The sequence below is a fragment of the Bombyx mori genome, chromosome 12, assembly GCF_030269925.1.
Source record: "Bombyx mori chromosome 12, ASM3026992v2".
NCBI lineage: Eukaryota > Metazoa > Arthropoda > Insecta > Lepidoptera > Bombycidae > Bombyx > Bombyx mori.
The window spans coordinates 1,963,731-1,991,472 of NC_085118.1; the positions used below are offsets into that span (position 1 = coordinate 1,963,731).

Sequence of the window (27,742 nt, forward strand, 5' to 3'; positions counted from 1 at the left end):
TAAATTCATTCATATCAGATTTATTCAGGCAGACAGGTCTGCCTCTGCACATACGTGTATCCACATTCCACAATTTTATTTAAGTCATTTCAATCTATAGTGGATACATATTAATCGTCAGTATTTCCAGTGTCAAATGCCCTCGTATCTTATTATTCAGTACAGCTTTGGTTGACTTAATTACATTTCATATTTCATTTTGTACTCTGCCTGTTAATAAGAAACTAAACATGTCGATTGATCAATAAACCAAATTATTATTTACATTTCTTAATACATATTTTTGTTCAATTTTCAAAACTTTTACGCCGCCAAAAATTTTAAAACTGCTTTAAATGTGAAAAATTGTTAAAAAATTGAAAACGTAACTATAACTAATAAACATTTTGGTCTTCTACTTTTGGCGCCATTAAATTTGGCGCGCACGAGTAGTAAATGCTACTTGTGAAATATCCGGCATCATAGAAAAATATCACAACTTTACCATTCAACAGGTAAACCTAAAACAGAGCTTTATTACTAAGAATAAAGTTTGCCTAAAGAAAAGGGAAATAGAAATATTTGTACATTACATGACAAATTTCAACAGCATTAACTAAGTCACGTTGATTACACATATTCTAATTACAGCAAGTTCAGAAAATTAAAGTACAGCTTCGGTACCAACTTAAAACATCGTAAAAAAATTGGAAATCAGTATTCAATTTCACTTAATTAATTACATTTGTCATTTAAATTAGAATTGCACCCGTTTTAGGTGGGAGCAGAGTCGGCCCCGCGTGTTCCCAACTGTAGTGAACTTCTATTGCTTTGGGGCTCTCATTTGACTTTTAAGACAGTTGGGGCGAGACGGGGCCGCGTCAGTCCAAGGCGTCACGAGCACTAACACTTCACTGTGACATTGTCCATAAAAGGCACGAAGCGTTATTACGCATCGTCTTCTTCCTCCTCTGCAATTAATTCTTCTTCACCTGAAACTAACCCAGACAAAAACGTTAGCGTTTTTCCTAAATTTGATTGTAATCTGCCCATTTCGTTTATTTTGGTGTCATTGCTAACCTTCGCCTTCGATATCTTCATCCTCTTCTTCTCCTAACTCCTCATCATCTTCTTCACCTTCCACTACTTCTTCATCGTCGTCATCCTCCTCTCCCTCAAAAAGCCCGTCGACGTCTTCATCATCACTGTGTTCGTCGTCTTCGTCACCTCCTCCGTTTTCTTCCTTTCGCGCCTTTTTCGCCTCTGTCGTTTTTTCCTATAACAGTAAACAGTACCAGGTACTTAGTATCATTTTATACATTAAAACTTTGAATGTTTTACTATATTTGCACGTATTATGGAATTGTAATTCAATTAAAACAAATCGCAAACAGATAATTATTACATTAACGTTCATTTTGTATTAAATACACACTTGCATTGAAAGTTTGCGGGAAAAACGCCAATGCAGCTAATAAAAGCAGGTGACAAAGATTCGAGACGATAAAGAAGCGTGGGTCATACGAAGTGTGGAGGGGAAGAGCTAGGCCAACACGGGGCCGGCGTCATACGGGCCTTTTTGCCGTGACACGATCAACGGTTACCGCGCACACATTAACCGCTTGTGAAGCCATGCTAGACTACCGAAACGATCTAAATAAAACATAACCTACAAGACATGTTTAACTGACAAAACACTTCATAGACGAAGCGTAAATTACTCTCATACAGTAAACGTCGTAAATCATAACAGCAGATAGACAAAAGAACACATATTAATTAGTAACTAACATCTACTTATTTAGTCCAAATAGTACCGGGTCATTGACTGACTTTTATTAGTTAAATGCGGAAATTTCATTTGTGTACCAAAATGGCAAAAACGCGGTAAACAAACGCCACGTACTTTGATTGCATGCAACAAATGCTGAACGACAGTTGAAACTGTGATAACAAACATCGAATCTTGGCGCGTCTGAATATATACATGCTACTTGAAGACTAGAATACCGGCCATGTTACCTACGAAACTAGCATCACGCTAACTCCATAGAATAGCAGTGAGCAAGTCTAAAATAGCCATAACACGAGGCCCTGAAATCAACATTTCACACCGTAGATAGGTTGGCAGAGTGAATATGAAACATTTCTTTTATTTTTAAATTACCACTCAATGAGGACAGCGTACGTTCCCGCGCCATGTTTTTTCCGCCAAGGTCATGCCTATAGTATAATACCAAAAACGAGTAAACAAAGTGAAGAAACACAAGGTCTTAATGTATTAAAACCGAAGCCCAGTTGAAAAAGTTTGTATCATTATTAAACGCATCGATTACCTCACTCACGGCAGCGCATTCTTTGGTCTTAGTGACCGAAAATATGCCGGTTAGAGAACGTTACCGTAAGCTGTATTTAGGCAGATTTTGGAATGATTTTCTTATTATAGAGATCTGGAGTATGCAAAACCGTGTTTAGAAGATATTAGTAGATCGTTCGATAAAATGGCGAGTGATTAAATGAATACATATTATGTTTGACATGTGCACTCACCTCTGCTGCCCTTTTCGCTCCTTTTAGTTCACTTTTGGCGTCACCTTTATTCTCATCGCCGACCTTGTCAACGGCCACTTCACTGTTATTTTCATTGGTGCTCATGATTGTTCTGATTTTGATGTACAATTACAAAGTCAAACTAAGAAGTTGTTTAACAGTTCGTGTCCGACGCGCGACTGGCAAACTGACAGAAAACTAAAACGAGCCACGAGCGTGATAGCTTGAAACGAAGATGGCGCGAGCCTCAACATACGCTTCGCTTCTCATTGGTGGAAACCGGCAGCCATTATAAAACTATGACAAGCATGTGGAGAAATGATGTGTATTCCTATATGATTAATACACAATTTTTCAACAAAAAAACCTGCTCATCTTGTGTTGAAATTTGTCTGATAAACTAAGAATGTCTTTTGTATTTAGATGCGATTCGTTTTCTCAAAATACAGTGTAAAAACTACATGCGTCGACTGTATCATTTACAAAAATCGTCACTATGTGGCGCTAATCACAGTTTATAAAAATGGCGGGAAGTTTGTCTCATTGTGTGCACATGGCATTAATATAAAGCAAATTGAGTCAATATAATTATTCCATTTAAGATAAGGCATTTCTACTAAAATAACAGCATATGTAAATATTACGAATTTATTCCTCTCTTGTTCCCATATTTTATTAATATTATTTCTCCAGAATCGTTGTACGCTATTTTTGACCTTGCTAATTAATACATTTTATGTCAAATTTCGTATCACTTTTAACCAAGATATCTAACAAAAAAAATTACCAAACTTAATACATTTCAAAGTAATATCAGATTTTGTAATTATTGTAACGCCTTTAAGAACAATTTATCTACATGTAAAATAATACCATTAAAATTTTCATTAATCATCTTTATTTACATAATACGACTGAAACATTCACTCTTATAACATTTACATTCTTCATTATATTTAAGTTTTTAGTTTTCACAGTTGTAAAAATATCGATTTGGGGTGAAATCAATATTAATGGTTAAAAATGGTATTTAAATGTACATACAAAAGGCGGAATATGTGTAGGTGGTTCTGAAAGCAAGGTAAAAACTTTTAATTTCCGAAAGTATCGAAGTGCCCAAACAATATGTTCAAGAATTTAATGCAGGATTCCGTTGCTAGGAAATTTTAAACAAAATAACTTTAGAAGGACAATGTTAACGTACCTGCCTGAATCTTAACAATGGAGATTTTAACCATTAATAAGTAAATGACAAGATGACGCCTTTTTCATCTACTACAACTGTATCATATTATTGTCGTATTGTTAGTTTATAATATAAATTTATTGTTTTAGTTTAGGATCACATAACTTCATGTAACCGCAGACTAATAAAATTAATTGTTATTTCAAGATGTGTTCCCATAATATGGATTAGTAGTCTCTAGTACAAAAATGTGTGTGATGTATGAAAATGTATAAACATAGCATTTTAGTAACTTGAAAAACATCAAAAGGTTTGTACTTATCTTAGTAATGAAACCTTCATGCTGTGAAGTTACCGGGACCACTACCCGGCTGACAACCTGGGCTCGTTAGCTTAGTAGGTACATATTCGTTTACTACAAATAACAACTAAAACGAAATTATGAAAAATAAGAACATCAAAACCTTTACACAGCATTTATTTAAATATAAATTTCAAATGAACTTATATATCACAGGCATTTGGGTTGAACCAATTGAAAAAGTCAGCGATTGCTACTTATGATATGCTTATGAAAATAATAGACACTTTTTAAGTTTTTTTTTAATATATATTCTACTAATTTTGTTAAGTCATTGAGTATTTTGGAAATAACTAATAAATCAATTGAACTAAGGGTAACATTTTATTGTCTATGATAAAGTACAGAACTTCGCACATGATGGCAGCGTGCTTTTGGCTTTTAGTACTAAACATATGAAATAGGTACGCCAATTAGAAACGAATGGCGCTCCACCTCGTATGTTGATGGTAGTTTTTATCTTCGAGCTGAAGGCCGAACTCCCTACGAGGTCCCAGTGCCTAGGGGCGCGCGAGACATCTGTAACTTCGGTAGCCGAAGATGGTAAGGGCCAACCCACTAATCGTCTTCGCTATACTATCGCTCGACGCTCGAGACGTCTATGCTACTCCGCCAGAATCAAGCAAGTCAATTTTAAAGCTGTTGCATTTATTTGGAAAAAAGCAATTATCACGATTTACTTTTTGAATATACTTTATAGAATATTAATGTGCATAGGTGAGCCAGAGTTCGACCCTGACTGCTTGCTTTTATCAACACTGGATTCCAACCAATTCTTATTGATTTTCAGGTGAATATTTTCAGGGGGAAAAAACCGCCAATATTATTGGGATTATGTCGATAAATATTAATCGTATTGGTTTGGACGCATTACGTTTACGAATCATAAATGGTCACGCGTATTGACAATTTAAACATTCGACCAAAATACATTTAAAAAAAACATACGTGAAGGACTTTAGTACATATAACTAAAATCAGGGTAAAATAAGCTCTTCGTTCATTAAACTTTGGTTTAGTGACTCGCGGTAATCAGCAGCTTGCCCCGGCTTTGCTGATGCCAATTGCCAAGGAATTTTTTTTTTTTTTTTTTTTATTGCCTTTGTAGGCAGACGGGCATACGGCCCACCTGATGGTGAGTGGTTACCGTCGCCCATGGACTTCAGCAATGCCAGGGGCAGAGCCAAGCCGCTGCCTACCGCAATTTGGACCGGAATTGGATTGGAATGGTTATCATTCACCATAATGGGACCAATATACCTACTCGTTTGCCAGCTAAGGCAGGAAACACACACACAAGATTCAATCGTCGTTAATATTGTACATATATCTTTAGAATTATAGAGAATCAACTAAAAAAATATGTTTTTTTGGAAAACATCGAATAAAGTTTTCAAACCGAAAGGACGTGTGTAGAGGAAGGGGACGGAGTGAAAGAGACAAATGGATGAGTTTGTCCCTTTATAAGTTACTTTTGGTCATTTGATTTATTAAGAGACCCTGAAAAGGGTCCTTCTAGGTTCATTTTTTAATTGAAGAGCGGCTTGGCTCTGCGCCTGGCATTGCTGACGTCCATGAGCCACGGTAACCGCTTACCATCAGGTGGACGTACGCTAGTCTGTCTGCAAAGGCAAAAAAAAAATTAAAGTCGAAATCCAAAAATTTCGAAATGAGTCTCTATGATTCTAAAGATGCGATATATTGTACAATGGTTCTATAAACAAAGCATTTTATATTATACTACAGATTGCCGATACTACATCAACACGAACGATAGATGTCATCTACATAATTATGTACATGACTGTTGAAAACTACGAAAATTTGATTATAAGTTTCGCTTATGCATTCCATTATGGAACGTTAATTATTTTGGCAACTTGCAAGTTTAAAGGTTCCAGCCTCCATCTGAGAAAGAGAGCAAGTTATTTTTTCGCCAGGGGTACCTACCTACTCGTGGACTCATCACATAATAAGTGCAAAAATAAAATTTACAAAAAAAACACTATAAGTACTGTGAATTTATGGGACACTAAATGATATAAAAAAATCAATTTTCCCTAAAATTTGGGGAATTACTAAACGCGACGGTATGTGAATAATAACAGCAAGGTTTCCTAAATATCCGCACACGCGCGGCGCTGGCGTCTGCGAGGTCAATGACTTCTCCGACTCACCTAGACTAAACATTGGCAGCTGTTCTTTTTTTCTTCTTTTTGGCTTTTACATATTGATGTATTTAGCCACTGACAGTAATTCACAACTTCTTGTTCCGTCGCGGACAACGTCCGGCAAGGTGTAAAAATTAATTTTCATACACGTTTGAACATTTCCTCAGACGATTAACATGAAAACCCAAATTTATATTAATACATGTTGATGTAATTACAATTCAATCACGGTTGCACGAATAAATTAGTAATTAAATTATAAATACCGGTATTTTGATGAAAAAGATATGAGAAGGATATGCAAATACAGAAATTTCAATGCCGCATAAAAATTTCCCACAGACTAACACACGGTATGTGTTTAAGTATTTCTTAATTCGAGATTTAATTGTTTAAGTCAAATAAAACACAAAAAAAACGAAAATAAACGTGTGACGTATTTACGTAGAGTAATTTATTTATCGCAACGACTTGTACGAGAAAAATTAAAATCAATTTCAACTAACCATGAAAAAAAGAAGCTAAGTTACATTCAATCTAATCTTTAAATATACATTATTCTATTTTACTATAATAAATTAAAATTAATACGTATATATACACCTCGGATATAAACATGCTTAATAGTGTGATGTTGCAAAACAAATATCTAGATGGTGTTCCTATATTAGTAATAAAAATAAATCGGGTACATATATTATGTTTTAATTTATGTGTCATATCGACCGGTGAAAGACAATTTGGTTTAAGTGACATTTATCTTTGTAATTAAAGCTGCGTTTTATTTGGTGTTAGCATCAATAGTTCGATATATTTAATTAAATTTCAACTAAGCTACTCCATTCAAATAGCTGAACAAGTTTTTTGTTGACTTTTTTCCAAATTTTTTACCTTAAATGGCTCTCCTGTTAAGTTACATAAAATGTCGCTTCAACCAAATAGACAGACAGACTGACAGCAGAACAGGCGACATTGTTGGTCACCGTGAGCACTCGTGAACACTTTCGCTGCTACATATACAAGGCAGAGGCACTCCGAGAACCGCTACTTCAATGCAAATTTATGTTCACGTCGTGGTAAATCAACAGTTGAGAATGTTATTTGTGATGCATTTTAAAAACAAAACAATTCTGTACATTGACTATTCTGTTTCCGTGGACAGAGGTACTTCCGATCTACCGGTCACGTTCTCTTACAGCACATAGTATTCTGAGGAAGCCTATAGAGTAGTAGGAGGGAAGAGAAAAACAACTCACTTTGAAAAAAAATGTCCCCAAAGAGTGTTTAATCAAATCAAATTTCCTGAATATTTTAAAGTTTTATCTACATTCCGCTGAACATCTGCTTTATCATCAGCCCACACATGTCCACTGCTGGACATAGATCTCTTAAAAGTGGCCACAACGACAGACTTGCGTGCCCCGGGGGCCGCTCGAGACTGTTTGGTTTCAGGGACCAACTGATCCCCCCACACGGCCACTTTAACTCGCTACCCTCGGGTCTATGTCGGTGATATTCTCCTACGACTCTCGTCATCCCTGATTAGATCTAGCAGAGATACTCTAAGCGCAGTCCTAGCTGTTTCTATTCAAGTCTTCCGATATTTAATAAAAAATACATAAAAAGCAAAGAACTAAATAATCCAACAGTATTAGGAAAGCTAAACTTCTATCCGTACTCTGCCCTCCATCAAATTGTTAGTGATTGTCGATCACAGACTACCCTATAAATGTGAAGGTTCAATGAAAGCCAAATAGCTTATCCTCTGTATTTATAAGAGTCTAGCACAGACTACACAACTATCCTTTATTCCATTAAAAACCATTTTAACTATAAACACAATTAAATTATTTTGCTAACCTACGCAAAAATACTTGCAAGTTAATAATATTCTGTGGCGTAGGCACTGAACCGCATCGCACGTGTACGGGGTCATCGACCCTGCGCGTCAGCTGATTAACGTGGAGGCAATAAGTTAGGAATCGTCTTCTCGTATATTCAAATTATAGTATTACATACAAAAGCCGTGTCTCTAGACGGGTTCATATACGCCATCATGTCGGCGCAGCATCCAATAAACTTAAGTTTTCGTTTCGCCCACAAACCATCCCGAAGTGATCATGATGCGTGGTTTTCAGCAGAGCTTCCCGGGCACAGGTCCACAGACAGCACGCACAGGGGGGTGGGGTGGGAGGAAGTCCCCTAGAAGGCGGTGCAGACGTTTCCGTCGAACTCGATGTTCCCCCCGTACGGGGAGGACATGTCGCCGTCCGCGTACATCTGGTTCTCGCTGCGCCACGCGTTGTACACGGTCGGCAGGAAGTCGTTGAACAGCGGACTCCTTCGTCGGGACTCGCTATTTTCACGTACAACCTGGAATATTTAATGTATTTATTATTTTTACTGGTGGTAGGACCTTTTGTAAGTCCGCACGGGTAAGTACCACCGCCCTATCTATTTCTGCCGTGAAGCAGTAATGCGTTTCGGTTTGAGGGGCGGAGCAGCCGTTGTAACTATACTGAGACCTTAGAACTTATATCTCAAGGTAGGTGGCGGTATTTACGTTATAGAATGTCTATGGGCTCCGGTAACCGTTTAACACCCGGTGGGCTGTGAGCTCGTCCACTTATCTAAGCCACAAAAATAAAAAAAATATTTCTAGTTTTGTTCGTAACTCATTCGGCGTGGAGTCTGTTCTGAAATGTCTGTCATAAATTTATTAAGTTGTAGTTGTAGTATGTATGGTATGTATATATTTTATGTGTGTATTTGTAATTTAATTCAAGCGGTAGGCAGCGGCTTGGCATTGCTGAAGTCCATGGGCGACGGTAACCACTCACCATCAGGTGGGCCGTATGCTCGTCTGCCTACAAAAGCAATAAAAAAAAAATTAATTTTATACCTACCACTATTATATATTTTATACCACCTACTACTCTTTTCTCTGCACTACCTTTGGTCGACTGGTAGCGAATGCCTTAGGCATTAAGTCCGCCAATCTAAATTTTACATGAAGTGTAGAGTAAATAAATAAATATTTGTAGATCGCTACCTTTTCTAATCCTTCGTACTTGGGGTCTGCGCGAGCGTAGGGGGCCCATATCTTGACGTCCTTGTCGAGGCCGCTGGTCGCCAGCACGGGGAAACGGGGATGAGGCTCTATGCAGTTCACCTGGAAACGTTAATAAGTAATTCCGTTACGAGCTGGTGTTGCAGGTTTTCCTTTAACAAAAAAAAGTGTGTGTGTGCAAGTCACACACGGTAGAAGTGAAATTTAATAATAAAAAAAAGAATGCAAGGGTCAACCACTCCGCAGTGCAATGGAGCAGCCGCACCCCGAGGGAACCGCCTGCAGGATCACGGTATCCCGACGCCAGGTAGGTATGATTTAGCACGAGAAATACGAGAACGTCTATCAACTGTGTAACATCTAGTCAGCGCGATTCAGAAATTGTTGAATTTACGTGCAGCGATGTTGATAACAAACTAAATAGAAATAAAATAAACATGGCGCGCAACGGAAGAAATTAAGATGGCGCGTAACCGAAAAACGTTACATACGTTTTTTCCTCGCTACGTCGATAAAGAAGTTTCACTTCAAAATTAATAAACGTATTTATTCTTAGTTCACTGAGTCAAATTTTAGAAGTTATATAATGTACAGAAATCATTCAACACCCTCTATTAGTGACTACGCTCCATTTTAACACTGCAGTCCTCTAGATTGCTCGCTCCCGTTCGCGAACGTAATAGTCGCGAAGTCGTTTGTAAGGGCTGCTCGACGGGATCAGTGTGCTTAGTGCGAGTTTTTTAACATTCTCGATAGCGTAAAAGTTAGTTCATATTTATTGTATGGAATGGGATCGTTTGCGTACGTTTGCTGCTAGGGGCGCTGTTCCAACTGCATACAAAATTGGGTTAACTTTTACGCTATCGACAACGTTAAAAAACTCGCACTAAGCACACAGTTACTAATGAAAGTAGAGTGCTTGTTACTAGGGATGCAAACTAAGCATCGATGTCTTTCAAACATTCGTTCATGAAAATCGATGTTTTAACATCGACGTTAATACCAAAACATTGGCAATACATCATTGTTCTGATTGTTCATGAACGATGTTTTATCGTACACCGACATAAGGCGCCATCTTGCGTTCTCTCCCTGAGCTACACAGATTATCTATATTCATGACCTAATTGGAATTGTTGGGCCGATATTATTGTGCCACCCAGACGCGCCTCCAGTGATCACATCAAGTGAAATAGGCTGCCTATGCGAAATCATTCAACCTTTGCAACCGTTCGAAAGGCTAACCAAAGAAATCTGTGCACAACATTTTCTTACAATCAGCAAAGTAATACCTCTCGTGAGTTGCCTTCGTGGCATGCTTAGAAATATTTTGGTATACCATTTAAATATTACCTTTTTTTATTTTAGATTTGAATGGATTTGAATGCTGATCTTGTGGTATTATGGTGCGTAGATTACAAATATGTACTTGGATTTTTTCGATCACCCTCAGTTCGTATGAAAAATCCCTTAGTGTGAATTCGAAAAAAGTTTATGTCATTTGTAAAAAACATCGAATAAAACATCGATATATCGTAAGATCGATGTTTTTAAATTGATATTTTACTTTTAAAAACATCGACATCCGGACACCGATGATTTTTCTCCGCGATGTTGCACGCCTATTTGTTACGCCTCATATAGTGTCTCAACGATTCGCCGAACAACGTTTGCTCGACCTCGTAGGAGCCCGTATGTAAATTCACAGAACATAGATCTTTCAAGTAGGTACGTGCGGCTCGTTGCTGCCACAAAAAAAATTATTTTATGTAATAACCGTCGTTCTTCTATGTAATATATAATAAAAACTAGAGATGAAACGGATAGTGGTTTGGCCGGATACTGGATACCGAATATTCGGCAAGCTGCGAGGCCGGAGCGCCGGATAATCGGCCCTTTCGGAAACATTCGTGCGCGTTCGGGTGTTGTCGCACGTGTGCGGAGATCGCGACGACTCGGTCAGACGACGATTTGGTATTCATTCTCCACAATTTACCACTTGTTAATTTTGAGTATTAAACAAACTAATTGATAAAACTATCACTTTTGACGTGCGATTATAAAAACTAAAAGTTGTCCATAGCCTATTGTGGTATTATTTGCCTTTTGTATAACCATGAGATTTTCTTAAATTTTACTATACGAAATCCGGCCGGATAGTGAAAGCATGGTCGGATAGGCCGGATACCGGATAGTTACCGGCTATCCATTTCATCTCTAGTTTAAAGTTATAATTTCAATGAATTACAGTGAGGAGCCTTAGTGGGGACTAGTGAGTGGGGGGAGTCACTGACCACTCCGTTGGCGTCGCCGTGCAGCCACTGCACGATGGCCTCGGAGCTCTTGTCCCACACGTAGATGTGCGCGCAGTCCGAGCCCGACACCACGTACTCGCTGCCGGGCCCGAAGAACGACACGCCCTTGTACGTGGCGCTGTTGCGGTGCCCGCTGTAGCGCTTCGAGTAGCCCTCCGACGCGCTCGTGCTGTCCCTGCAACGTTATCACCATCAGCCTGTATCTCTCCACTGCTGGATGTAGGCCTTCTTTTATTTATTGCTTAGGTAGGTGGACGAGCTTACAGCCCACCTGGCGTTAAGTGGTTACTGGAGCCCATAGAGATCTACGACGTAAATGCGCCACCCACCTTGAGATATAAGTTTTAAGGTCTCAAGTACAACGGCTCCTCCACCTTTCAAACCGAAACGCATTACTGCTTCACCGCAGAAATAGGCAAAGTGGTGGTACCTAGCCGCGCGGACTCACAAGAGGTCCTACCACCAGTAAATATCTAAATATCTATAATAGCCTCTCCCATAGTCCGCCACAATGAACGATCCTCCGCCTTACAGCACTTGACTTTGGGTAATGATCTCCTGACGTCGTTTTTTTTCCTACCTAAGCTGATAGCCTCGAGAGGCTGTCAACGTAACCTAACAAGTAGGTAACAAGTAGGGCTCAAATCGGACGACGTTACTAACACTAGCCCTAGCAAGAACAGTGCTTCGCAGAACCACCACCGGATCGGAAACGCGAACCAGTAAGAAGATCCGGCGAGAAACTCAGTGGGCTGTGTCTGTGGGTTAATTTACTCGTCGAATCCTTCGTCGCAAGCGTTGGGTTCGACAAGAATGATTCTATAACGTAACCATCATCATCATCATTATCCTGCCCTTCTCCCAGTCACCTGGGGTCGGCGCAATATGTGTGCTCCTTCCATACTCTTCTATCATATACCATTTCTTCGCTCACTTCCCTCCTACCCATATCATCATTCACACAATCCATCCATTTCTTCTTAGGTCTACCTCTTCCTCTAAATCCTTCCACATTCATGGTTAACACTCTCTTAACAACCTCATTTTCCTTTCGTCTCATCACATGTTCATACCATCCCAAACGCGCATTCTATAACGTAACCATTTTATATATATCGAGGAGTGAAAAGCTATTTGGTTTAGGCGATATTTATTTTTGTAATAAAAAGTGCGTTTTATTTGGTATTAGCATCAACAGTTCGATGTTTTATAATTGAACTTCATTAAGTTTACTACATTCAAATAGCTGAAGAAGTGTTTTTTATTAGTATTTTTTTTTTCGATATTTTAAACTTTAAATGACTCTCAACTAAAATTGCAAAAGATTGGCCGCAGGTGGTCGAATCAAAGTTAAATCAATGATCGCTCCGTTAATTAGTTTAATAACAATATAAACTGACTTATCGTATACGTCGTTTTTGGCATCAAAGAGGTAGACATCGTCGTCGTTGTAGGTGCCCAGGATCTCGCTGCCGTCGTGGCTGTACACCGCGCACGTCAGGTGCATCATCGACAGCTTGGCGCGCTTCGAGTCGCTGCCCTACAGATGGAAACATCATAGTACAGTAATTTTGTTGTCGACTGTCCACGTTTTGCTAAAGGCTTCGTCAAACAGAAAGCGTACTTAGCGCTACGATTTAACGTCGCGCTCTTTTCATGTCACACAAGTTGACTAGATGAGCCCAACGCTACTTGACGCAACGTAACATTCGCCGAATCATAGTGTCTTTCGATAGCAGTGTGAACATTAAAAAGTATTAAGATGTCGAGTGATTCCGATGTGGCATTGTATAAGCCTGAGTATTTTCTAACGATTTCTATCTATTTTTCGGGCATTATCCAGTATTTTAATAAACATTCACTCGGACGCTAAAATAAAATTTGTAAAAAATTACAACGGCTGACGTCAAAGCGTCCTAACGCCGTGACAGAGCGTTGTGTACTTACTGCTAGCGCTAGCGCTCTGTTTAACAGTTTATTACAATAGTAGTACAACACATCTCGGCGTCATAGCGCGCCGTCAGTTTAGCGTTCTGACGCGCGCTAAGTACGCGTTCTGTTTGACGAAGCCTTAATGAAGAGTACACATATAGACACAAGTGGCTAGGACTGTCCATCAGTAACTCGCTTCGAGATATGGTTTTGTCGATTTTACTGCATCTTATCATCAACACGAACCTCGACCGGTTCAGTAGATTGGGGAGAATTCCTTTCCAATTCTAAGACAAATTTTCAAAGGTTTTTCTTACCAATTTCTTACAAATTGAGATTAAAATGATTCCGGAGGTTTAAATTTTCATATACGATGCATTATTATAGATAGTTCATTGAAAAATATACACAAAAACTTAAAAAACTAACTTGACCTGATGATCCACTTTGGCTTTTGGCGTGAGTCCAGTCACGTATACGGAGACAATAGTTTTTAGATATGGCTGGCACTGTTTAGTTGTATAGGTAATTAACTTAATTGTTTAGGTAATTAACTTTTCAATCTCTTTAATAAGTTACAAAACTCTGATGACTAAATTAAACTATAATTTAAATTTCACAAAAGCATTGTGACAACCTAAATTTGTCCCTATTCTACTCCTAGTCCCTATTCCCCCCAATCTACGGTTCTTTAAAATGGCCGTCTATTCTATTCTACCAGTCTACAGACGTCCACTGCTGGACATAGGCCTCTCCAAAGCCTCGCCACAAAGACCGGTCCTGCGCTGCCTGCATCCAGCCTGGATCCCCGTGAACCTCAATAGGTCTTCGGTCCATCTTGTGGGAGGTCTAACCCACGCTACGTCTTCCGGTACGCGGTCGCCACTCAAGAACTTTCCGGCCCAAACGACCGTCTGTTCTACGAGCAATACGCTCTGCCCACTGCCACTTCAACGTCGCTATCCTTTGGGCTATGTCGGTTACCATACCGTCTACTGGGACCGATCTATTGTCGCAGGCAGGTCTATTGTAGTCAATAAGCCTGACGTTACAGCAATAGATGGATTTGCGCGTCACCATACCTCGTAGACTTCGCTTAAGATACTACCGCCATGTGGCATGTTGATTCAACCATGATTGTTCCAATAGCTGTTTCGTTAAACGGTTTGATAGCGAAAAGCTTTGACCAATACCTTAAGAAGCTTTCATTATGCAGCTTGGTCAGGGGCCCTTTGCACTCCATATTGTTGTATTGCATTTTTAATAATAGTTAATTATACATAGATTCGGTGCGAAATACGTTCTTAATTTTTCATAAAAAAATTTCAAAAATCTCAGTCCATTCCCCACGAATGCTGCTCATCTTGAGACATTTCTATGGAATGGGTTCCCCTCCACGGTGTTTCCCGAGCGTTATGATATGTCCTTCTTCAAATGAGGTTTGTGGAGAGTACTAAGCGGTAGGCAGCGGCTTGGCTTTGCGCCTGGCATTGCTGAAGTTCATGGGCGACGGTAACCACTCACTATCAGGTGGGCCGTATGCTCGTCTGCTTACAGGGGCAAAAAAAAAAGCATGAGGTCGCAATTTCCTTAAAGAAACGATTATATATACCCTAACTTCACATCATGCGGTCTCCCAGACATGAATTAGAGAAGCTCATAATTGAGGGTCGCATAGAGGGCAAGCGCGCCGTGGGCGGAACACCAGCCAGCTGGTCAGATCTAGTCAGAGAAGCACTTGGTGGTAGTCTGTACCATGCGGTCCATACGAGCCATGATCGAACACAGCGGAAGAACGTTACATGTGATCGCAATCACGACAGCAAATAAAAGTATAGTATGTGTATAGGTGTGAGGGGCGGGTACTGACGTTGCGGCTGGTGAAGGCGGCGGGGCAGTAGAGCGCGAGCGGGGAGGCGGCGCGGCGCGTGTCGTAGGCGCGCACGAAGCGGTCCCGGCCCGCCAGCAGCAGCACGCGCGGCTCCAGCGGGTGCGCGTCCACGCTGTACAGCGGCACCGCGCGCCCGCACTCCTTCACCGACACCAGTCTGCGGCGCGCGCACGCACTCGTACACAACAACCAAACTACCCGCAAACACGCGCTTGCACACACTCTATTTATTACACAACAACAACAACAACAAAAATAATATTTTTTTTATTGCTTAGATGAGTAATCGAGCTCACAGCCCACTTGGTGTTAAATGGTTACTGGATCCCATAGACATCTACAACGTAAATGCGCCACCCACCTTAAGATATAAGTTCTAAGATCTCAAGTATAGTTAAAGCGGCTGCCTTCAAACCGAAACGCATTACTGCTTCACGGCAGAAATAGGCAGGACGGTGGTACCTATCCGCGTGGACTCGCAAAAAGTTCTACCACCAGTAAAAATACTGATATATCCACTATATTGTTTTTATGATTGAGAGATTACTGCTGGCCCGGAGGCCTTTCCAGTTTCACCAGGACAGTTGGGCGTGCAAAGTCTCAGCCAGGAGGGGTGAGGGCTGAAGGCATCTAATGCAAAGATTATTGGATCTAATAGGTCCGTAAGGACGTGTCTAGGGCGTCGACGGTGACTGGCTCCTGCGTGATCAGGATTCGGGGAGTAGTCAGCGGCGGCAACGATAAGGCGATTATCACGACGCATAGCCTTATCGAAGTACCGTTCCGACGCTGACTTCATGTATTTTTGGATTGATTCGAGGCCCAGGTCGTCGTGTAGGTCGACGTTCCTCACGAACCACGGAGCTCCGACGGCTAACCTGCAAAAGCGGGATCATAGAGATTGGAGAGTCTATGTGTGTGCGGGCCGCGTGAGCGAACACCACACTCGCGTAAGTCATGGCGGGCCTTATGCAAGTTTTGTAAAGTGTCACCTTGTTCCAAAGGGACATTTTACTCCGCTTACAGATCATGGGGTAAATAAGAGGTCCTACCACCAGTAAAAGTAGTGACATATCCACTATATTGTATAAAGGCAGAGTAGGGTTGTGGGTGCGTCACCTGTTGACGTTGTCGTGGCGCAGGTCGCAGTGCAGCACGAGCCCGTCCTCGCCGGCGGACAGCACGCGGTGCGGCTCGGCGCCGCTCACGTGCAGCTTGTGCGCGGCGCGGGAGTGCCCCATGAGGCGCCGCCGGGTCGCGCCGCCGCCGCTCGACGGACACTGCACCAGCCGGACCTGGCGATACCCACTCGATAACAACCAAGTCTCCTTGTGCCTTTTCATATATATTTAGTTACTATATTCACATTTCATTTTCTGTTTAATTCATTAAGCAATTACATTTCCACTGGTAGCGGCAGTCGAAAGGGACAATCCTTGCACTACCATTGAGACTTGAATCATCATCATCATCATCATCAGCCTTTATCTGCCCACTGCTGGACATAGGCCTTTCCCAATGCCTTCCACATAATGCGGTCCTCCGCCTTCCGCATCCAACGACTTCCCGCCGTGCGCACTAAGTCGTCAGTCCACCTGGTTGGAGGACGCCCCACGCTCCTTGTACCCTTCCGTGGCCTCCATTCGAGGACTTTCCTTTCCCACCTGGCGTCGCATTGTCACTTTAGCCTGCTAACTTTGAGAGCTATGTCGTCGACTTTGGTTCGCCTTCGAATTTCTTCGTTCCGGATTTTGTCCCTTAGAGAAATACCGAGCATAGCTCTCTCCATCGCCCGCTGTGCGACTCTTAACTTATGGGCCAGACCCTACGCCAGTGTCCAGGTTTCCATAGGTCACAGCGAGGAGAACGCAGTGGTTAAAGACTTTTGTTTTCAGGCATTCAGGAATTGGAAGGAGGAGACTTGAATGTCTCAAGGTAAATGGTGACAAGCATTGTGATGTCTATGTGCTCTAACCATTACTAAAAATAACTATAACTATACTGACTATACTGAGATCTTAGAACTCCTGTCTCAAGGTGGGTGGCGACATCTACATTTTAGATGTCTATTGGCTTGACTTAACTTAACACTTAACACCAGGTAGGCTGTGAGCTTGTCTATCCATATATGCAATAAATAAACAAAAAGTAGTGTAAGAAAAATACAATTATAAATTTTGTACAAGAACAGATTTCTCTGACTACCCACCTGGCCATCTCGAGCACACGTGACTATGTTTAGCTGACTCCTAGAATTCAAATGCAGAAACTTGCTCTGGAAAACATTTGACTTGTGACCCGTTTTTATAGTTTGAATCACTTTCTTCCTGGCCCAATCCCATATCACGACGTTTGTGTCATCAGAACCGGAGGCTAAAAGCCGACCTGTGTACAAAACAATTACTTTTTATAACAGAGTATCAAAATATCGTACAGTACTGATATCATTCAGCAATTAAAACACACAATGGAAGTACGAATCAAATTAAAATAAAGGCTATATAGTTAGCTTAGCCCCCTTTGGCCGATCATTCAGGCCTCGTTCTTAGTTTTTAGGTTCCTCAAATAATATCCATCCTGCAGTGGTTGTTTGTAAAAACGCATTTTGTTCCTCAATCATTTGGTAACAGGTCAGTCTTTAGCAAAACTTTTATGTTTTATAATTTAATTAAGTTAATTACAAGCTTTATCACATGTTAAGTAACATGTCAGTTCAGTGATTAGTAATGCTTTTAATGAAAAATAAGTACAATTACTCTCACTAATTCACTAAGCGAATTAAAATTTCAGATATGCTCTTGGAAATAAAACTTACCTTCGGGGTGAAAATTTATCGAATTAACACAGCCCCTGTGTTTTTGTAGCTGATGCAATTTCTCCAGTCTGTATACAGCATGAAGTGATCCATAGAAATTCTGTTCAAATATCACATCTGTCTTCGTCGTTTTACCGCAGGGAAATGTTATTCCCATCTCGCGTTTTATGATTTCTGTAAGAATATAAAAAGAACATCATTAGCATTACTCATGGGGGGTAGATGTTGCTCGCGTCCGTAGGATTACCATCTTTTCCTAGACCCTCCCTACACGTGCCCTCCGGGTGGTGCAAAATGAGCAACAACGCCGAGCTACAGGCGGCGGTTAATTAACCTGAATAATGGTAACCACAAACCATGAGGACTAAATTCCCTCAATAAGAGTGGCGATGGTACCTTGGGAAAGTATCATTAGTATTTCTCCCAACCCCTTTATAAAAATATGGAAAGTCAGAGTAATGAGTGTGATTTGTCATGCGCCCCGGCTAACCCCCGGCGCCCTCTGGTACCCGGGCCGGAGGGTGTGAAATCTGCTACCGAAGACGGCATAGAAGTGGCAACCCAGGCTTCTATGCCAGTAAATGCTACTGGTCAAAAGAAGTTAGTTCAGCAGGCATTCCATCCTAGCCTCTTTTTAAATCGGCCAAGAAGTTCGTCCCTAGGAAGTCTTTCAAACCAAGCGTCTGCTAAAGAAAAATGTAGTCAAAGCTCTGAGGACTCTGCCGAAACGCTAAGAGATACCACATGCCCACCACCATGGCAAAGAGTTCCTGTAAGCAGAGGTGTCAAAAGAAAGAAAACATCTTACGGTCCAGTCCCAGAATCTGTGATAACCTCAAATAAATTTAGTGGTCTTCAAATTGATCTAACAGACGAAGACTCTGAAACTACTACGCTTAAAAAAACAAGTAAACCGCCCCCAATTATTCTATATGGGGTCGACGACATTAACAAACTTACTGAAATGCTAGAAACTGTCGCGGACGTGACAGAGTTCACATTCAAGATCACTAATCGAAACCAACTAAGGATGAACTGTGTTAACATGGATGTGTATAAAAGAATCCTTACCCTAGTGAGAGAAAAGGGGCTAATAGGCCACACTTTCAATCGAAAGGATGAAAGATGCCTCAGAATTGTCATACGGAACTTACACCCTTCTACACCCATTGACATTATCAAAGAAGAAGTAGAAGCCACCGGAAATATTGTTAAGGGAGAAATAATTAATGCGAAATTCGGCCCCGAAAAGAAGCCTACTTTCACCTTTTTCGTGAATCTCTTGCCCGGCCCAAACAATAAAGCTGCTAAAGACCTTAAATTTATATACCATCAGTCTGTTGTTATCGAAGACCCGAGGAAAAGAAGGTCTATAAACCAATGTCACAGATGCCAGCAATACGGGCACTCTAAGAATTACTGTATGCGACCTCCTCGTTGTGTTAAATGCGGCCAATCCCATAAGACCTCCGATTGCGATAAAAAGACCGTAATACACCTGCGCTTTGTGCGCTCTGTAGTGGACCACATCCAGCCAACTATAAAGGATGCGAGGTATACAGAGAAATCCTTGCACGAAGGATGAAGCCGCCAACAACTAAAAGAAAGATCCTTGAAAATCCACCATCCACTAAAGGGGAGCAATTTAAGACTGCATACCCAAGACAAAGAACCCAAATACACAACACATATGCGGAAGCCATAAGATCTAACAGCACACAACAGACTGATGACTCTCCTGATTTGCAGCCACCGGTCTCTTCACCAATAGAACAATTACTTCTCAAACAAACAGAGAAATACGACCTCATCCTACAACAAATGAGCGCATTAATGATGCTCATAAATAAACTCATTAATAAGATCTCAAAATGACTTCATTAAGAATAGCTACGTGGAACATTAACGGCCTCGCCCCTAATAAGAACGAAGCGGAACTACTTATGACTCAGCATAATTTAGACGTGCTGCTAATCTCCGAGGCTCACTGTACCGCGTCCTCTAGTATAAAATTCAAAAACTATGTGCGTTACGTCACTACTCACCCTGATGGTATTGGACATGCAGGAACAGCAATAATAGTACGAAAATCCATTAAACACCACCCAATGCCTGGCTACAAAACCGATCACATTCAAGCCACTACAATACTAATTGAAGACAAAAGTGGTTGTTTTAACTTGTCAGCAATATACTGTCCGCCAAAGCATAAAATCATGGGGGATATGTTCATAGATTTCTTCCAAAGTCTCGGAAATCACTTTATCGTGGGTAGAGACTGGAACGCAAAATGCACTTACTGGGGCTCGAGACTAACGACCACAAGAGGACGACAGTTGAAGCTCTGTGTGGATGATTGCAAATTAACCACAGTTTCAACTGGGGAACCGACTTACTGGCCCTCAGACCCAAATAAAATTCCAGACCTATTGGACTTCTTTATTTTGAAAAGGTTTTCAACACACTATATCAAATCTGAGTCGTGCTATGACAGCTCCACAGACCACACTCCAGTCATACTAAATTTAAGTACAATGGTGATAGAATATACGACACCTGAAAAGTTGAGTAATAAAAGCACTGACTGGAAATCGTTCAGGGAAACTCTTGATGAAAAAATTGACCTGAAAGTAGCTCTGAAAACACCTGATGATATTGAAAATGCGACTAGATACATAACTAATCTGATCCAAGAAGCATGCTGGGTGTCCACGCCTGAAGAAGAGTCTGTAAAAACTCGTATAAACTATCCATTGGAAGTCAAAAAGGCAGTACTGGAAAAGAGGAGGCTTAGAAGAGTCTGGCACGAAAGCAGATTAGAAGCAGACAAGAAAGCGCTGTATAGGAGTGCGGTTCAACTAAAAGAAATACTGAACAACTGGCACAATAAAACGTTGGAGGATCGTCTCGTGACACTAACAGCCACTGCAGCAACTAATTACTCGTTGTGGAAATTCACCAAGAATTATAGCAGACCTCAGTCATTCAAACCTCCGATAAAAACCATGAATGGTTGGGCGCGAACATCTCAAGAAAAAGCAAACGCATTCGCTCAACATCTTGAATCAGTTTTTAAACCAAATGCTGACATAGATTTAGTACATGAGGAACATATCAATGAAATTCTGCTACAAGACTTCCAAATGCTACCCCCACAGCGGCCAGTCACAGTACGCGAAGTTTGGAGAGTTATATCAAAACTACAGGATAAAAAGGCTCCCGGATATGATCTTATAACCAAGGAGATATTAAAACAAATTCCAAGGAAGGTGGTAGTGTTCCTGACTTCACTCTATAATGGCATACTAAGAGTCCAATATTTTCCAATGGCCTGGAAAGTATCTCACATAATTATGATTCACAAGATGGGCAAACCACCCAATGAAGTATCCTCATACCGACCGATAAGCTTGCTGCCAATACTTTCCAAAGTTTTCGAGAAGCTCCTGAAAGGTAGACTTGTCCCAATTCTCAATGACGAAAAAATCATTCCTGATCATCAATTTGGGTTTAGACGAAATCATGGCACGGTCGAACAAGTTCACAGAGTCTGTGAAAAAATACGCAAAAGTTTGGAAGAAAAACTCTACTGCTCCTCGGCGTTTCTAGATATACAGCAGGCCTTTGATAAAGTGTGGCATAAAGGCCTCCTGTATAAATTAAAGGCAGCGCTACCTCATCAGTATTATTGTCTGCTAAAATCGTATCTCGCAGACAGAATATTCCAGGTGAAAGAAAGCGATTCTTTGTCACGATTCTGCGATATCTCAGCAGGTGTACCACAGGGATCAGTCCTGGGACCACTATTATATACTATATACACTGCTGACCTACCTGAGGTTAATGATGTTACCACTGCAACATTCGCCGATGATACTGCAATATTGGCGAGTCACACGGATCGTTTTGTAGCATCACAGAGATTGCAAAAAGATCTTGATAAAATATCCACATGGCTACACAAGTGGCGAATAAAAGCCAGTGCAAACAAGTCGGTACATGTTACATTCACATTGCGAAAAGGCGATTGTCCACCTGTCCATGTTAATAACGCTATATTGCCCCATCAAGACAATGTAAGATACCTAGGAATGCACTTGGACCGCCGCCTAACATGGAAACACCACATTCAAACTAAGAGACAGGAACTAAACATCCGATACAAAAATCTCCATTGGCTGTTGGGACGTAACAGCAAGCTGAGTGTTGACAACAAACTTTTAATTTACAAAGTTATCCTTAAGCCAGTTTGGCTGTACGGAATCGAATTATGGGGTAGCGCCTGCAATTCGAATATCAGTATTATACAAAGAATGCAAAACTGTATCTTGCGCTCCATAAGTGGTGTTCCGTGGTTGGTCACAAACACTGAAATACACAAAGAACTAGGGATGCCTACAATAATGCAGGAAATCGTAAAATTTAAACAAAAACACCACGAAAGACTGGAAAAGCACCCAAACAATCTGGCTGCCGCCTTGAAAAAACGAAGTTACGGTAAACGGCTCAAGAGAAAAGACGTCATATAGTTCAATGACAAATCTTAAATTTAGAGCAGATGGCTCGCTGGAGTCACGCTCTTACTGACTTAGAAAATTTCAACTCATCTAATAAAAGTACTGGATACTGATTGTAGATAAAAAGAGAGAAAAAAAAAAAAAAAAGAAATTAGCATTACTCAAATCAGTTTAAATACAAGTATCATGTCATAACTACAGTAAGATCTCAATAACTGTAATGTTCATCTAAATAGAACTCATTAAGACTATCGACCATGAAAGGCTTCACTGGAATCCTTAGACATTCAGCATATTTTATAATTAAAAATGAAAGTAGAAAGTAGAAAGTATTGAAGTTCTATGGCTTCTCTAAGGCTCTATTAAAATAGCCTGCTAAAATCCGTGAATCCAAAATGAAATCAATTACAAAGAATTCAATGGCATTCAATCAAAAACTTCACTAATTGAAACTAGGAAAGTTGATGCAGTAAAAGTTCTTTATTCACTGTTTTTTATTCATGTTATAATTCTTTGCAGGAAACAACTACAACCTAGTTTTAGTATTCATGACTACAAATTTTTTTTCGTGGCTGGATTGAGTGAACAGAAAGGGATTCAGTACTTTTTAATAAAATGTCTGCCATCAAGCAGGTCGAATGCAGGCAACATTGGAGGAAGCTGGTACAAAGACTAGACCAAGGTGGTCACGGCCCTAAGTAATGAGGAAGCGACGAAGAAGAAGAAGCCAGCAAAATATTGACTTAACAAAATTAATTATTAGCATAAAAGAATCATTGGATAAACGAAAGCCCGACACATTGAAACCAGGTGAAAAATACTTGTTTGGTATGTCAGAAATGAAGGAGAATCTGCACAAATTAGCACTTGGACTGACTATGTTATTCAAGTTGCAAATGGATTAGGACATGATGCTTGATTTGATAGATGACTTGACTGAAAATTACCAATGAAGCAGAGCCTGATAGCCTCTGCAGAGCAGAGTGATAAGCACTTTTGCCTTAAAAAGTCTGAATGAAAGTTTACATATGGAAAATGAACTTTGTAATTTTTTCATATAAAATCATCTATGGAAACGAGCTTTGGTTTTAAAAGTCTAGCTATTAATGCTAGAGCTTAATATCAATTTGAACTTAATGATCTTTTAAATATGGCCAAGAAATAATTATTAAATTGTTTAAATCCTTGCCTGAGCTGTCAATAATGATTAATCTTAATTGTGAATCAAGAAATTGCTTTTATTCTGATACAATGACATATTGATTTTCCCTAAATACAGCATGAATAAAGATTTTTTACTATATTGTATTTTTCATGGAATACCTTGCAAAATCACATAATTGTGCTCTGGTTTTGCTTTTAAAAGTACACTTGGTGTTTTTTGTCTATTTTCTTCTGATTCTTCATTTTCATCATTATCATCATTCAATCTACTCCATGGCACATCTTCATCGCTGTCTGTGTCTCCAGAGTTTAGTTGTATCATTTCATCTGAATCTTCAAACGTGTGACTGTCTGGTGAGTTTTGTGAACTAAAGATTGTTTTAGTGTGTGAATAACTTCAATCGAAAATTTAATTATGTCGACGCTTGAAAGACAAACTTGACTAAGCGACAATAACTGCTTTGTACATAAATTATAGGCAATAACCATATTCAATGCGCAAAAAAAATATATTTCTATCTAAAAATATATATCTGTCTATTGAAATCATTTCAATCTTACAGCTACTAGCTAGATTCTACTACAGCTAGATTTGTTAAAATAAATTTTGTTTTCAAGTATTTCAACTTTAAATTAGTCTACTGTAAAGTTCACGCATTGTCGCTTAGTCAAGTTTGCCTTTCAAGCGTCGATATCTGTACCTAAATTCTAATATTTTACAATATTAATAACATGTTGTATGACAAAAACAGTATAAATTTGTCCAGGTAGGCATTTGCTATACATACTTTTAAGTTCATATTTTATGAATCCACAACTTACAACAGACTATTCTAGAGGACACCCACTTAGCTTGAAAACTATTTATCAATTTTCATTAAAGGAATGAACTAAACAATATTACATATTATAATAGTGTATAGATTCATAAAATTATAAGTGATTACATGGTAAATAAAAAGATTCAGACAATAAGCTAAGAAAGTTTAAAGTATTAAATGAATTCAAATTCTTTTTGCACTTAATGGGTGGAAAATCATAGCCCAACTGCTATTAAGTAATTACTCCCCTATCTTATCTTAAAATTTAATGAGACAAAAGTCCAACACTTTGAACTCATTAGATCGGTTTTCCTTCATCATGGAACTCAATCATGACCACTTTTTAGATACATGTTTCCGTAAAAAATTCATACCAGATAAGATTTGCCCTTCAGCATAAGCAAATTGTTGATACTAAAACACCATAGGTCTTTTTCTTTAAGCTACAATGGGTGTCATGCTTGTTCACAGCAAACTCATTGTTAACTTAAATGGTGGTTTTAACCTATTTTAATTAAACCTGTTAGTTAAGACAAATTAATACAGTCAGATATTTATATACTCTTTGTTCTAAATTTATAAAAAAAATATATTAGATTGTTCGAAGATATAATAATCTTGAATTTTCACTTACCCACTATTTGAACTATCAGATTCTGTTGCACACAAATCCATATATCTTGGCTGATCATCGCTCTCTGTTTCTGAATTACTATTCTCATTCTGTCTCGCTGGCTGTGGAGTGTCTTCACTAGATAAATCATCAGAATCTTGAGAAGTATCATTACTATCAGTATCACGCTCAGGCGTCTTCCTTTTTCGGTAATTTCTATTGCGTTTTGGACGTCGTATGTTCAGAAGTATCGTATGAATATTACTGGTCGAAGGGGCTGCATTTACCAACTCGTTAGACGGCCCTTCTGATGTTCCAGCGCTGTGACCTTCACTGCTGGTGCTCTCTGATTTATCTGCTGACACTCCACTATCAATATTTTCATCTTTGCTGTTCGAAACTGAAAAAAAACGTCAAAATGGACACGAAATCTTTACGTCACGAATGTTTTTAATTACAGAAATTTTAATTGTAGTTACCAGTCTCCTTGAAACTGTCCTGAGAGCTTCCGTCGTTAAGTTTAAGCTTTTTACCACCTGATTTGGGACTTGCAGGAGATTCTCTAAATTCGTCATCGCTGGAATTATTATCATCCATAGTTTAACTGCTTTTCAACGTCCGTCTGGTCACTTCAAGGTGAAAATAAAAAATATCACAAAGCTTTAAATATGTAGATTAGAAGCAAATAAAATTTGAAACTCAAAGAAAAACGGAAATATTCAGTTAATTTATGAAATAATTTCTTTGCGAACATAAAGGATTTTGGCAACAAGAAATATGAAAAATAGTGAGTAAAAAGTGATAGACTTCATCGATAAGTATAGGAATAGCAATCGATTTTAATTCCAATTATCGAGTAGAAATTATTTTAATGTTTTTTTTTTCAAACAAACTGAACATCTAAAATACAGTTCATTTGATTAATACATTTTAGAGGCATAGAAACCATTAAAGTAATCTTAATTTAAATTTATTTTTGATGTGAGATATCTATAGCTGCACGTAAAACTGATTGCTGGCTAATTTTTTTTTATTACACAACACTATATGAAAATTAGTACATGATCAACCTTTTTCAACAGGCGATGTAGCATCATACGTCGTAAACATTCACATCCGTTTCTTACAATAAAAAAAAGATTACCCTGTTTGATTTAATAGAAGTAAAATCCGTGAACTGCTATTTATTTAGCATTGTGAGGTGATTAACCTACACTAGGCCAATATACGAATTTGGAAATAAATAAAGGATTTTTATAGTGCCAATAATCTCTTTCAGATAGTACTAATAGCTCAATTTTTTAATAAAAATAATATCGATATGAGTTTAATCGACACTTTTAGCACATTTCATTCCTATGCCGGCCACTGACATGCGCGCAAATATTCGTACATTGTACGAATGTTTGCGCGCATGTGAAGGGCCGTCAAACATTCATTCGCAAACCTAGCGGCTGTGCAAATAGGTTCGCATACTCAATTTGCGAACCCGTTTGCGCTTCCTCCTACACTTGTTTACGAATGTCTCACGAATTTCTCCTCCTTTTTAATTCGTCAATAGAACATTGAAGAGAAAAAGAGTTTTGAATTCTTTCCCAGAGATCATTAACAGCCATGCTGTTTTTATGGGATTTCTTTTGATGAAGATACGCTACACAGTAGACGTCACGAACTATGAAAATGGCGATACGTCCGTTACCTTCGCAATCGTCGGCGTAACTGGGCAAACGAATGTGTGGGAGACTACGCGAAGGTTCGCGGTTCGCGCACTTTGATGTCTGTTAAAAAACCGACACAGCTTGGAAAACCACGAATGTAGCGAAAACTTTGCATAATCATTTGCAAATGTCGTCCTACACTTGCGGGTTTGCGTATTCGTGCGCATGTGAGTGACCGGTGTTAGATTATAGACACGTCAAAGGTATAACGATTGTTCTTCAAACAAAAAAATAGTTCTACCTCGGGTAGGTATTTCTCCACAATGAAACCAAATCTCAAACTCGTTTACAAAAAAAAACAGTGTTTGTTGCCATTATACGATGCAAGTCATAAAAGACAAAAATTAAATAAATAAATAGGAACGAGAAAACTGAACAATTTAATAGTTGAATTGTATTCAGTGGACTAAATAAATATGTAGCATGTACGTTTCCTGAATTCTTAGAATAATCGTTGTGATTAAACAATTATTATAAACCCGGATTATCCAACATACTTCCTGAGTTGAGCCTAGGCACTTTATGCAAATAGCCCTTAAAATATAATAAAATATAATACAAAGTTAAGATCAAGAAAACTGGTTGTTGGTAAGTAAATGAAGCAGATGGACATTAAAAATGTACCTTTATTAGGTACCG

The 27,742-nt window shown here is 39.4% G+C and overlaps 2 protein-coding genes across 2 annotated transcripts; both read right to left on the reverse strand.

Moving 5' to 3' along the window:
• On the reverse strand, window positions 1-3,411 carry LOC101744904 (acidic leucine-rich nuclear phosphoprotein 32 family member B). Its single transcript, XM_004929364.3, has 3 exons — window positions 2,530-3,411; window positions 1,060-1,255; window positions 1-977 (listed from the first exon to the last, which is right to left on the reverse strand). The coding sequence occupies exons 1-3, from the start codon at window positions 2,632-2,634 to the stop codon at window positions 928-930; spliced, it is 351 nt and encodes a 116-aa protein (XP_004929421.1). The 5' UTR covers window positions 2,635-3,411; the 3' UTR covers window positions 1-927.
• LOC101744761 (DDB1- and CUL4-associated factor 8) lies at window positions 3,411-26,303 on the reverse strand. Its single transcript, XM_012693207.4, has 11 exons — window positions 25,865-26,303; window positions 25,407-25,785; window positions 24,111-24,319; window positions 18,271-18,444; window positions 17,665-17,840; window positions 16,575-16,750; window positions 15,435-15,612; window positions 13,033-13,172; window positions 11,612-11,807; window positions 9,300-9,419; window positions 3,411-8,620 (listed from the first exon to the last, which is right to left on the reverse strand). The coding sequence occupies exons 1-11, from the start codon at window positions 25,980-25,982 to the stop codon at window positions 8,450-8,452; spliced, it is 2,037 nt and encodes a 678-aa protein (XP_012548661.1). The 5' UTR covers window positions 25,983-26,303; the 3' UTR covers window positions 3,411-8,449.
• Window positions 26,304-27,742: the final 1,439 nt, after the last annotated feature.